At 39.1% G+C, this 13,988-nt stretch overlaps 1 protein-coding gene across 1 annotated transcript in view; it reads right to left on the bottom strand.

Annotated features, from left to right (window-relative positions):
• The window catches only part of LAMA5 (laminin subunit alpha 5), a 217,525-nt gene that overhangs the window by 79,731 nt on the left and 123,806 nt on the right, over positions 1-13,988 (bottom strand). The window contains exons 12-21 of the mRNA XM_089513322.1: positions 13,845-13,985; positions 12,589-12,726; positions 11,616-11,750; positions 10,222-10,356; positions 6,876-7,013; positions 6,097-6,149; positions 5,562-5,661; positions 4,580-4,632; positions 3,834-3,939; positions 2,487-2,586 (exon numbers count right to left, since the gene is read on the bottom strand). Coding sequence (XP_089369448.1) covers positions 2,487-2,586; positions 3,834-3,939; positions 4,580-4,632; positions 5,562-5,661; positions 6,097-6,149; positions 6,876-7,013; positions 10,222-10,356; positions 11,616-11,750; positions 12,589-12,726; positions 13,845-13,985 — 1,099 coding nt within the window. The remainder of the gene's footprint in view (positions 1-2,486; positions 2,587-3,833; positions 3,940-4,579; positions 4,633-5,561; positions 5,662-6,096; positions 6,150-6,875; positions 7,014-10,221; positions 10,357-11,615; positions 11,751-12,588; positions 12,727-13,844; positions 13,986-13,988) is intronic.

The raw sequence follows: 13,988 nt of genomic DNA, 5'->3' as shown, positions 1-13,988 counted from the left end.
ACAAATAATCATATATTGTATTCTCAGCTGAAAACATCTATATTCTGCCAAGAATAAATAACTGATTGCAGATGTTTTCTTTTTAATATTGGGGAGGGGGTTGGAAAGGGACCATTTAGTATTTTATTGTAATGTATTTTTATTGTTGTAACCCACCCAGATTCCTAGTGATTGGGCAGGCTATAAATAAACAATTTATTATTATTATTATTATTATTATTATTATTATTATCATCATCATCATCATCATCATTATCATTATTATTATTATTATTATTATTATTTTGAATGCCTGTTTTTAAAGTAAATCTATCAAGTCTTGTAAAATGCAATGAAATGACAGAGTTTAAGAAAGAGCTAATATCTTTTGTTTTACCTGAAAAGAGAGACACATAGCTGGTCAATTTTTCCCTCAAATTTGCCAACACTTTTACAGGCAATGAAGGTGGGAACTATTTTGGCAATTAATCATACAGAAGAGGAGCATTTACACAGTTATGCTTAATGTCAGAGATGTGAGAAAATTATTCTCAAGAACAGAGGGCTAAAGAAATGAATGACAATCCTATGGCACACTGAAATAACTGGAGCAGAGATGTGCAGTTACTTCTATATAGGTCATTTTTATAATCTGAAAAAACGGTCATCAATATGTAGGGGGGAATTATATATAGAATCATAGAATCGTAGAGTTGGAAGAGACCACAAGGGCCATCCAGTCCAACCCTCTGCCATGCAGGAAATCACAATCAAAGCATCCCCGACAGATGGCCATCCAGCCTCTGTTTGAAGACCTCCAAGGAAGGAGATTCCACTACACTCCGAAGGAGTTTGGTCCACTGTCGAACAGCCCTCACTTTCAGGAAGTTCCTCCTAATATTGAGGTGAAATCTCTTTTCCTGTCGCTTGCAACCATTGTTCCGGGTCCTATTCTCTGGAGCAGCAGAAAACAAGCTTGCTCCCTCCTCAACATGACATCCCTTCAAATATTTAAATAGGGCTATCTTATCACCTCTTAATCTTCTTTTCTCCAGGCTAAACATCCCTAGCTCCCTAAGTTGTTCCTCATAGGGCATGGTTTCTAGACCTTTCACCATTTTAGTTGCCCCCCTTTGGACATGCTCCAGTTTCTCAATGTCCTTTTTTAATTGTGGTGCCCAGAACTGGACACAGTATTCCAGGTGGGGCCTGACCAAAGAAGAATAGAGTGGCAGTATTACTTCCTTTGATCTAGACACTATACTTCTATTGATGCAGCCTAAAATCGTATTGGCCTTGTTAGCTGCCGCATCACACTGTTGACTCATATTCAACTTATGGTCTACTTGGACTCCAAGATCCCTTTCACACGTAGTTTCATTCAGCCAGGTGTCCCCCATCTTATATCTGTGCATTTCATTTTTCTGCCCTAAGTGCAGTACCTTACATTTCTCCATGTTGAATTTCATTTTGTTAGCTTTGGCCCAGTTTTCTAGTCTGTTCAGGTCATTTTGAATCTTGATCCTGTCTTCTGGGGTATTAGCTACTCCTCCTAATTTGGTGTCATCTGCAAATTTGACAAGTATGCCCCCCAATTTTGTCCTCCAAGTCATTAATAAAGATGTTGAATAGCACTGGGCCCAGGACAGAGCTCTTTGGGACCCCACTGGTCACTTCCCTCCAGGATGAAAAGGAGCCATGGTTGAGCACCCTTTGGGTTTGGCCGGTCAACCAATTACAAATCCATGTAACAGTTACTTTGTCAAGCCCACATTTTACAAGCTTGTTTGCAAGAATATCATGGGGAACTTTGTCAAAGGCTTTACTGAAATCAAGATATGTTGCAAAAGGGCACTTTTTAGACAGCATGTCTCAAGGCAAAGAGGATCATAAAAACATATTGTATATTTGCATGTGTATAGACACATACAAAGTATATGTAATCCTGAACAATTCATTCTCAAGCATAATCCAGCCATTCATTTATCTTCAAAGGAAAGGGTGCTCACTATTCATTTATGGGAATGAAAGTAAAGAAGTGCAGTGAGCCAACAAATGAAGACTGCGGCTGTCTGCACAGTTCCTTACTGTTGGCAAATGAGAGAACATTGGCACCTGCCTTTTATGTATATTCAGTACAAAAAGAATTTTCTTATGTCTGGCCTGAACCCACTGCATGTTACTTTCATTGGATGACTCAAATAATATTTCTCATTGAGCATTCTCTTTATTTCATAATTTTGTAAATTTATAATATGCCATCATTCTGTCTCTAAACAAAAAATCCACAAATGCAAAATCACAAGCAGAGGGGAACAACTTGTTTGTAGCACTCAAGCAGTTCACACTCAGCTTCTTGTCAACAGGGCTATTCCGCAAATGACTCATTTATGTTCTCCATCCCTCACTTGATACACAGTAGGCTAGAGTTCATTTGGAAATCTAAGAGTAAGAAATTTAACATCCCAACATGCACACTGGCATTGCAGCCATAGCCTGCCTCTTACTGGGTGCATCTGGGGCCTTGGGTATTCAGTCTGCAGTTGCAGGATCCTGCCTTCTCTTCGCACACAGGCCCAATTGACCCACCAATGTCACAATGGCATCCTGCAGAAAGGAAACACATGTTAACATTCCATAGCTAATAACAGGCCCCAAATAGCTTTCATCAAAGCATGGTACCAAAGGGAACGGCAGCAAGTTGGCACTCTATTTTTATTCCACTGTATCCCCTTTCATATAGACTTCTGACACTGCTTGAGTCCATTTCCATTGCCTCCGGAAACTATGCCCTTCTATCTCTGACAGGGCTCCTAGTAAAGACTCCCATGCATGCAGACCATCCAAAGATATGGCCTTGTGTAGCTAATAAAAATAAACAAACACTCCTGGCCCTTTCAGGGCCAGAGGTGTATATGCTTGTGTTACAGATGAAGGACAAGAGTCCACAGTGAGTGTGATTCCCAGCCAATTTTAGCATGTTTTGTTCTAGCATGTCATTATAGCATGTCAAGCGTAGTTGTGCAATCTCTACCCCCAACACAATGCCCTTTTGTAATCTGAATTCTATTTCTATTCTCCTAATGTCCAAAATGAAGCTGGTACTAAGTTCAATGCAAGTTTAATTAGCAATGATTGTTTAAACAGATGTCATTCAACTCCTTTCATCTGAGCTTTCCTTTACCTCCATGCTTTCATCTTTTCTTTTCTTTTTTTTTGAAATGGTTATTTAAAAGCAATTGCACCTACATCTATTTATTCATCAGTGTTCCCAAACAGAGACTGCAGTTCTACCTTCTTTTCTTTGATCTGACATTGCATATGACTTCCTTATCACATAATTCTTTAACATGTGTCTCTTCAAAGTTCCCGTCTCCTTTTTCAAATTTTATGTACTTTAAAAAGTTCAACAAAGGAATAAAAGGCTACTTGACTCTCTTTGTACACATTTAGCAATAATTGGAAGAGAGAGAAAAAACCTTTTAAAGATCCTAAATTCAAAATGTAAAGAATCTCCCTACGTAATGTAAAGGATAAATGTAGTATAAAGCATAGACACTACCGTACTATGAGGACCATAGTGAACAAAACAAGAAAGCAAGATCCAGTAGAATGGGATTCTTAATCAAATAATTAAGAATTCTAACAAAAATGGACCAGTGCAAACATCTAACTTCAACTCTTCCTCCCTTTAATATGGGGAAGGAATCCTAGACTTCTTAAAAAGCAGAAATTTCAAAATATTTCCAACCTGACTGTCCTACATCCCAGGTCATTGTTTCTCAACTGGCTTCTATGATATGTCACAAGCCAATAACAGACAGTGCCATCGTATAGGGAAAAAACTGACATACCTTGACAACCAAAGTAATTCCCACTGTCCAAATTGTAGTATCCTTCCTTACATGTTGAGCAGAATTGACCACAGATGTTAGGCTTGCAGAAACAGTGTCCATCATCCTAGGAGATATCAGCCATACAACAAAATCAATTCCTGGCAGCTTCTTAGTATTATACACACCCAAACTGATTTCATGCTTCTTCAATACAAACAGAAAAAAATGAGTACGAGAATGAAAAGGAGTGTAGGGTCTCTGAACTATATGAGCAATTGCAATTAACAAATGAAGTGATGAAATCTCTGCTCCAGCCCTCACATAGCAGAGACACTTTTTGAAAAGCTCCAAATACTATTTCTCCTGATGTCCAAAATGAAGTTCTATGCAAGTTTAATTAGCAACGATTGTTTAAACAGATGCTATGCTGCAGAAGCACCATTTGAAATATTATTATTTATTAAAACTTTGGAAAATTAGTTATGAAAAGAAAAGAAGGCCCAATTTGTTGTCTTGTGTCATTCAAACACAACAGAGAAACACTGTATCACATGAAAATATAAAATATCTCCCAAATGTTGTGTATTACTTAAAGCCATTTTACATACAATACTTGCAAACAGCTGGGAAATAACAAGGACCTTTCTAAAAGAGCTCCAATTACACCCTGGGATTAGCCAGTTCCACCTGGGATGCTGTGGTTCAAACTAAATAGACAGTATGACCAAAACATAGTGGATTATGTCACATCATAGGAAACTTACTTGTAGGCATTCAGCAACACCTCCAATTGTTCCCGTGGTGTCACACTGACAGCCTGAGGGAAACAGAGAGACAAGCAGCTCAGTTTATAAGCAAAAGACTTAAACTTCTGTATTAGCCTTGTGCTAACTAACCCTCTAGCATGTCAGGATACCAGAAGCCATCCATACAGGAAAAGATACAAAAAGAAGCTATTTCCACATCTGGACATTTCTCTTCTGCATAGGGCATTCTGATGTGTTTTATCTTTACTGCAAATGTTTTAAGATACAAGGTGCTGATCCAAACCGCTAAAGATAACCTTTCAGTCATCTATAGAATTAACCACAAGGTTCTTACATCTTAGGCACATGCTATCACTTGGCCATCAAGATGACTAAATAAAATCCTTGTTTCCACTCAACATTACACAAACGTTACAGATTTTCAGAGTAAGATATTCTTTTTGTGCCCCACACTAAAAGGTCATCCTCTGTTACAGTTCCTTGGCCAAAATTTTGGAAAGATGTAGTTAAGAATCAGGGACCATTTTCTTCATAATCCCTAGGGCAAATTTCAAGTACAGTACAACCCTCATATCCATGGCAGATATGTTCCTGGACTTATCGTGGAAATGCGAAACCGCAGCTAGTAGCAAACCCTATTGAAATGAACAAGTTCCAGAAGAAGCATTCAATAGAATTGCACTGGAAGACCTTGAAATGCCTAGAGAGAATACCCCTCTAGGCATTTCTAGGTCTTCCAGCACAACTCTGTGGCCATACTCCAGTAGAAGCATACCAGAGACTCATGCTGGAGAGAATATGGAGAGAAAATGCCTAGAGAATATATTTTTCGGATGCAGGTAAGGGAAACCGCAGTGAAACTGCACTTACCAGTTCCATGGATATAAGTGTTGTACTGTATGTAGGGAGTTGGGTAAAAAGAGTTACTTTGATGTTTTCTGGAACTCTTTCTGAAAAAATTACAAGGGACATTTCTTACTCATGCATCCAAATGGGTTATCTGGAGCCAGGTTCCAGTAGAGTGGTTTGCACCTGTCACAAGCTTCACCTTCCACGTATGCCCGACACTCACAGGAACCCTGAAAAGGTTAAAAAAAAAATAGGCAGGGAAGGAAAATTGAAAGTGTATACCAAAGAAAAGACAAACAAACAAACAAAAACTGATTAAAATGAAAGGGAATTGGAACATAGGAAGTTGCTTTATATCAGCTTTCAGATCAAACTTGTCCTTTCAAAACAATATTGTAAGCTCTATCTAGCAATGGAATCTCAGAATTTTTCCAATCATCTACTACCTGATCCTTTTAAATGGTGATACCAGAGACTGAATGTAAGACCTTGGGAATGCAAAGAATGAGTTGAACCATAGAGTTATGAAAACCTCCCCTGCTGCTCATTTTTATATGTTGAGGAACTGTTCATTTCCTTAATACTTAATGTGGAGTATCATAAAAAATAACATGTACAATATTCAAGAATGAAAGTGAAGATCAACAGCTATGGGGCATACTCACCAATGGCAGGGAAGGATCTTCACTTGCAAGCCCAGCAGGATTACAAGAGCCCACTAGAACAAGGGGGAAAAAAAGTTAAGCACAGGCACTGAATAGGAGGAACAAGCATCAACTATGCACTGTTCTTTGTTGTGCAGTTTCGAGTTATTTCCAAATTATGGCAAGGCTTGGGGTTTCCTTGGAAGAATTTGTTCAGAGAGTGTTTACTTTTGTCTTCCTCTGAGGCTAAGAAAGAGTGCCTTGCCCAAGATCACCCAGTGGATTTCCACGGCTGAGTGGGGATTCCCACTCTGGTCTCCAGTCCAACGCTCAAACCACTCTACCACACTAGCTTTCCACTGTTCCTGCAATAGTGCTTTAGCTACTGTACAGATTATGTAGAGTTGTAAAGAGCTTAGAAAGGTTAACTGAATTTCCCAAGCAACACAGCCTATAGTGTCTGTCCATGCTGGCTGGGAAATGGGTTAACTGAAAACAACAATTTTTCAAAGTTCTTGAATTTGTGGGTGGATTTCAATAATTGCTAAGGAAAAATTAATATGCTTAGTATTAGAGCTGAGAAAAGTAGCACTAAAATAAGTATAAGAAACACCATGAAGAACTCTCCATTTAAAATAAATATATTTTGTGATTTTTTTTCATTTCAGCAGCATTTATTATTAACACATTTACTTATTTTCTAAAATCAACCATGCTGCCAGGTGCATTAGGCACCAAGAGGCACCTACATTTACATTGTGTCACAAAGACATCTGCACACATGGAATAGACTGAGCTACCTTCACAATGTGGAAATCCATAAGCTCCAGGAATACAGGTATCACAGCGCAGTCCCATTACTCTGGGACGACAGGTGCACTGCCCAGTCTCCTGGTCACAGGTGCCATATAGAGAGCCTTCTGAGGAACATTGACAGGCTGAAGAGGAGACAAAGAGACCAATCAGAGGGCATCACTCCCAAAGAAGTGTGTTTTTAAAGAAAAAAAGCAAAAGAGAAACTAAGTAGTTGGCAGTATCCTTTCCTAAAGCCTATGTGGTACAACCATTTTCTTGATGCTGTAATGAAACCAGTGTTGACACCAACTAAGGCTTTAAAGAGAAGTTGCTGCTGCTGTTGTTGTTATGTTTATTTATATCCCGCCTTCCTCCCAGTACAGGGACTCAAGGAAGCTAGCAAATCCATAACAGTCTAAGGCCCAGTCCAGACGGGGCAAATACGCCATGCTGGCGGCGTACTAGGGTTAAGGGACTGCATGGCAACCGCATGGTCCCTAACCCTAGTGCGGCATGGCGCCGTAACACTGCCTTTGTGACGTGATGGACGCATTCTTCCGCACATCACGCAGCGCCAGTTATGTCACGAGTGCGCTATTGGCATACTTGGGCATAACTGGCGCGGCACAAAAAAGACCCGCTTTTCGTGGGTTCTTTTTTCTCCGCAGGGGAGCCATTTGGTTTGGTGGCTGTGGCTTCCCTGAGGGGGGAAAATGGCGTCAGCAAGACTCCCTTTTTGGGAGGTCTGTACCGGGCCATAGTTAAAACACTATAAAACATGCAAAATACCAGTTTAAAAAACAATTAAACAATTAAAAGAATTAAAAACATTACATTATTAAAGTTCAAAGTTTAAAACTCTAAAACATAACCAGTATTCCGCAGCAGAAAAGGCCCTCCTCCACATCCATTCACCAAATATTGTCTCTACTGGGACGCAGCTTTTAAATATTTTTTGTTTGAATCCATTATCTTTATATATATATATTTTTTTTTTATAAAATGCTCTGGGAATTTGGAGTATAGATCAATTCAATTAAACTCCTTGGAGGACAAGTTTAAGGGCAGCTTGGGAATGTCATAAACAAAGAAATAAATAAAATGTTGATACATTTTTGCAGTCCAGTTTTGTATGCCACACGTACACCTATTCATCTGTTCTGGGTACAACTGAATGGTTTTAAGTATAGTAAGTCACCAGTATAAATACTCTGTTTTTATGACCATATCTGAAATCAGGAGTGAGGGAAATGTGGTCCAGGGGCCTGGTTTTGAGGGCCCAAGGGTCCATATCCACCCCCACCACCTGCACCTCCCCCTTTAATTGCAAAAACATTTTTTGACTATTTAAAATATGCTCTCCCCAACCCTGATGGGGATAAGAAAGGAAAATTTACTATTTTTTTGTTTTACACTATGCATGTTTTAAGAAAGGCCTCGTTCCAAACAGGATATAAACCTGAAGTGTTCAAAATCATTGTACAATTGCCCTGATGCCCACTAGGAGGAACAGCATGACCTCTTATAGTTTCCCCATCCCTTAAATGAGCAATAGACTAAAATAATGTACATATAAATGGACTTTATCTTTTCAAAACTGTAATTGTACCAATAACATTCACATCTGATAAAGGTCATCTTAGCATCTGAATGCTATTAAACAATTAGTTATTATAACAAAAGACACTGTGCCAGTATAAGTGTGTTTTTGCTTGACTATGCTGGCAAGCTAACAATGACTTTAAACTAGCAACAATTTCACTTAATTGTTCCTGCCTAAGAAAAAGAAATGTTTGATTTTTTTATTGTGTTGGTGCTATTTATGATCTTTAAACCTTCATGCTACCTTATGCTCACTCTCCTGGTGCAATATTTGCATCTATTTTGTCATGTATTTCTGAGATGTTAATTAATGAGGGGGAAATGGCTACGCAGCTTTCTTCTGTTTAGCCAATCTGATCTAAGCTTCCAGCATGCTCAGATACACATGGCCAATAACAGCACTGGAAACTGGTACAAGTAAATTGTCCAAGGGACAGGTTTCCCATATCTAGAAGAGGGAAATAACTTTTAAAAGTGTTGGAGACTATCATTTGGATGGCTCAGAGTGAACCAATGCTATATCACCAGGAATCACAAATGAATGGTACATTTCAATCTTATATGCCACTTGAATGCAATGAAGATGTCTGGTAATGCTTGTAGAACTGAACCTTATGATTCATATATCCAATTAATTGCTCATTCTCTATCTTCTTAATGCCTGGCAGCTGCATATATAATTGATTTCATTGTATCAGCTTCTTCTAAAAGGTCCAAAACACATTGCAGAAATAATCCAGTTTGAGACCACTTTAACTGTCCAGGCTCAATGCCAGGGAATCTTGGGAATTGTAGTTTATTATGGTTTATTGTGGCTCTGACAGAGAAGGCTAAATATCTTACAAAATTACAGTTCCCAGAATTCTCTAGCATTGAACAGTGCTGCTAAAGTGACCTCAAACTGGATTATTTCTACAGTGTGTTTTGAACCTAAGTAATCTCTGCCAGCCTGATCCTCCCCCTGCCACAAATCTGCTTGAAATGTCATTCACCCATGCTCTGATCAACGGCAGAATGGACCTCCTTCTCCCCATGCAGCTGATGCCTGGTAAAGTAGGTTGGGGTGAGTTACAATCATAGTAATACAATGGGCTCTCATTATCTGCAGGTTGGCCATCCATGGATTTAAGTTTCTACAGATAACAAGCCCTATTGTTCTTAATGGAGGTGCATACATGAGGCCACACTAGTGGCCACATTTGTTGTATTTTTTGGCTGTTTGCAGGGGGGGAGGGAATAAAACTGAACCGCCACAGATGGGAAGGGTCCACTATATATCCCTTATAGAAATGAGAAAGAGCAATCACAATTTATTTAAAATATTGAGATGTATCAAACCAAAGGCCAATATTCCCACATGATAAGAATGCTACAAAGTCTGCATCTCGATCCACCCTGGGAGAGGCAGGAAAATATAAATAAAATTATTATTATTATTATTATTATTTCCCAAATTCTGAACAATGAGATACCAGCACTGGTGCTTTTAACGTTCTACACCTCAAATCTTCATATATATTATTTCCTAAATATTTGTTGTTGTTTTCATGTGTAATCTTTCTCAAATCTCAAACAACAAAGCATACTCTTTTGCCTCCGATGGATTTCTAGTCTGGATTGGTCTGATGGGGTCAAGATGAACACAAAGGATTGCAAGTTCAAAATGTGATATTATGTATCACGTTGAAAAAGGAAACCAAATGCCTTCTCTACTGCTAGAAAACAGGTACTATCTGACAGATGACTCACCTGTACAGGTAGGATATCCATAAAAGCCTGGAGCACACTGGTTGCATGTGTGGCCTATGTAATTTGGGTGGCATTGGCACTGCCCCATAGGGCTACAGTCATTGTCCACAGAGCCTCGAGGATCACAGGAACAAACTGCAAAGAAAGGCACGTAAAGAGACTTGAGAAGAAGTAGATAGTGAGATCACAAATTATGTGTCTAGAAAACTCATATCAAGTGGATTCGGTGCAAACTGTTGACTCATATATTCCTACCTGTTTACTGAATATTTCCTTCTAGGTGAAGCTATTTCTCCTTCTAGAAAAAGCTGTGTTTATCTCCACGTGCACATCTGACTAGCATTTATAAACATTTTGTATCTTATGAACCTTATAGAGGCAGGTGACAGCTGGCATTAAAGCCCCAAGGAAGAAAAAGTTTTAAAGCCTTAATGGGTCATACTATCACTTCCTCCCTTTATGGACACTCAATATGCCTGTTATTAGTTCTCCAGATGCTCACTGGTAGAGGGTTGAACTTGATGGCCCTTGAGGGCTCTTCCAACTCTATGATTCTATGTACTGTTAGGGTCATTAGCAGGGACAGAGAGACAAGAAAAACTCATATTACAGTATATACAATATATCCATTTCCAAGTTCTTCTCCATCTACATCTTGTTTATCAGTGTCCTTCTTTGATTAAAGCCAAACAACACTTTTCTGGGAAATACAATGCAATAAACTTTACAAATGAAAACTAAAAAATGACACCAGATAGGCAGTTGCTGGAAAATATCCATCTGTGGTGGGGTAGGCAATGTGTGGCCCTCCAGATGTTCTTGGACTACAACTCCCATAATGCTTCCCCACGGACAATGACTAGATCTGGTAGGAATTTCAATTCAGCAATATTTGGATGGTTAAAGGTTGCCAAACACTGACCTGTATCTGGGAACTTGCATGGGAGGCACAGTGGCAGAAAGAGTCCTTATTTTAGATTTTGATTTGCAAAAATGTATTTGTTTCTTTCAATTCAAATGTACTCTGTTGGTCAAGTCAAAGGTGTGACTGCCCTTGAAAACAGTTTAGAAGCTGCAGCTAGTGCAAAATGCAGCAGCCAGATTGGTGTCACATATGCATTTTAGAGACCATTATAACATCTGTGTTGTAAGTACTGCAGTGTCTTCCAACTTGCTTCTTGTTTTTAAGACTGCTTTTGGGCTTTTTGAAGAGCATTTTAATGTTATAAAATATTTTTATCTTAGTATTGTTTTAATTGGTTTTTATTTGTTTATCACCTTGGGAATCCTTGTGGGATGGGGGGGGGGGGGATATAGAAATACAATAAATAAATAAATAAATAAATAATAAAATGCTGCCTCTTTCCTACAACTCCTTTCACAAACTGAAATACCTTGGCAGTGGGGGTAGGAATGATATCCCAAGCTGCAGTGGTCACAACGAAGCCCATCATACTCAGGTTTACAGTAGCATCTTCCAGAGGCATCACATCCTTCAGGAAATGTCCCAACAGCACTGCAGCCACAGACTACAATGGAAAGGACATCCAGGGGTCAGAATTTTGCTATTGCAAGGAGGGAATTTAGCATCAGTGCAAATATTATCTATGTACCCAGGAAAAACAACTCTTCACAGCAAGGATGACAAGAACTGCCAAGGACTTTAACAGGATGGGCGTTTCAGAAACTTTGGCAGAGCACAAAAGACATAACAGCTACAGTTCTAGTGGAAGGCAGTTCACCTACATATTTAGAATCTATGCTCTATGGAGGGGGGAAATCAAAATATGTGAAGTCAAAGGCTTTCATGGCTGGCATCCACAGATTTTTGTGGGTTTTTCAGGCTATGTAGTCAAATATACTCTTCTAAAACATGGCCACATAGCCTGAAAAACCCACAAAAATCTAGGGATCAAAATACTTTGCTAAGGAAATGGAACAGTTACTATCTTGTTGACCAAATTTCATTAGATTACTCTGCTTGAGAAAATATGTTCTGCAACCGATTTATCTGTTTCAAATGATGTTGAGCTTTTTTGTTAATACTTGTTAAGGGGCAGCTAAAAAGGAAAGGGAAAGAATGAATCTTGGAATGGAGTTTCGAGTAAGTGCTGAAAAAAAGGGTAAAGGAACCCAGTTTGGGGAAAAAAATCAGGAATGAGGTAAATATTCTGCCCCTTTCCAAGAAAAGTCCACTGTGGTCTTCAATGTAGACTGCCTGCACATATCCAAATTTCCTTTTCTAACTATGAGGTCTAGAAACAGAGTTGACAAAACAGAGGCATTTCTTAAAAAACCCCAAATATGTGTAGGACACATGTTATGCCACATGTTACAGCAATTATTCCCCTGTATCTAAGAACTTACGTTGGCACAATGGGTAATTGAAGTAGCCAGGAGCACACTGATCACATGCGTAGCCTTCAAATCCAGTTCGACACAGACATTGCCCAGTCTCGTTGTCACATGTACCTTCGTAAAAGCCAGGACCAGAACACTGACAAGCTATGCAGTGGGAAAAGGGGGAAGGACATTCAACACTTGGCATTGTTTTTTTGCGTGTCCCTTTAATACCTTATGAACCAGTCCCACTTATTAACACCATCCAGGTTATCTACAGCATTGCCTCCTCCTGTATAATGGGCCCTGTACACTCAGGTCCTCTGGGGGACATTTACTCCAGTCAGCCAGCCTTAAGTTGGCAACTGTCACCCAGAGGAATTTTTCTGCAGCTGCTCCTAGAAGGTGGAAAGACCTGCCAAAAGAGAGTTGACAGTTGAACATGGCTTCCACAGCATTGAACTCTCATCTGGCAGATCTAGCCAGTGATTTTTAAATTATGCACTTCAAATGATGAATTTTTAAATGTGGATTGATTTAATATGTGTCTTACTTGTTATTTTTATTTGATGTTTGTTATTAACTGATGCTGTGTTTTTAGTTGATGTTGTGTATTTGTTAATCTACTGTTGTCTGACTCCACAGGCGTGTAAGAAATAATGATAATAATAATAATTACTATTATTACATACATTTACATTCTAAATTAAAACTGAAAACCTGAATCAACTTGTGACAAAGTCCCACTGAATCTTCCTTTAGGGGATGGGACTTGCTGGGGTGAGGGTGGGGAGCCCTTCGTGGGAACTAAGGAGTTTATCACACTGGGGCTGATTTCAACATTAAAGAGAGATTAAAGTGCATTTAAAGCATCTTGCAAATTAAGTGGAAATGGCAAGTAATTATCACATGCAATTGTGCAAATAAAGTGATACTGGAAATGCACTGTTGCTAAAATCCCGAAAATAAAAAGGTGCACATTAATGCTTTGTTGTGACTACTTTAATGGTGGGTTTTGTGCGATGTGTGAAATTGTTATGCATAATCACATAGTTTTTCCGGGATATTCACGAGAATAAACTCCCAATCTCCTTTATGTGATAAACTCCTAAGACAGTGTGAGGGAAGATATAGGGTGAAATGCCCTATCCCTTCAAAGGTATATTAGCTCTTTTCAGCTGTAAGAAAGGTAAAGGTCACAGTAGCCCACCCATCTTTTATCAGGAATACCCATTAGGAGAGAGAAAATAAAGCCAGCTATCCCTTTGGTTTCATTTACTTACCCTGGCAATTTGGTCCATAATATCCTGGGACGCACTGATCACACTGGGTCCCTTGGAAGTTGGGATTACACAAACATAAACCAGTTTGAGCATCTTTCCGGCAGGCATTCCCTTTTGTCCCAGCAACATAGCAGTCACAGTCTG

The sequence above is a fragment of the Sceloporus occidentalis genome, unplaced genomic scaffold (assembly GCF_023333645.1).
Source record: "Sceloporus occidentalis isolate IW3139 unplaced genomic scaffold, rSceOcc1.0.p SCAF_3, whole genome shotgun sequence".
Classification (NCBI taxonomy): Eukaryota; Metazoa; Chordata; class Lepidosauria; order Squamata; family Phrynosomatidae; genus Sceloporus; species Sceloporus occidentalis.
Note: the sequence above shows the minus strand (reverse complement) of the source record. Positions and strands in the feature narration are given on the sequence as shown.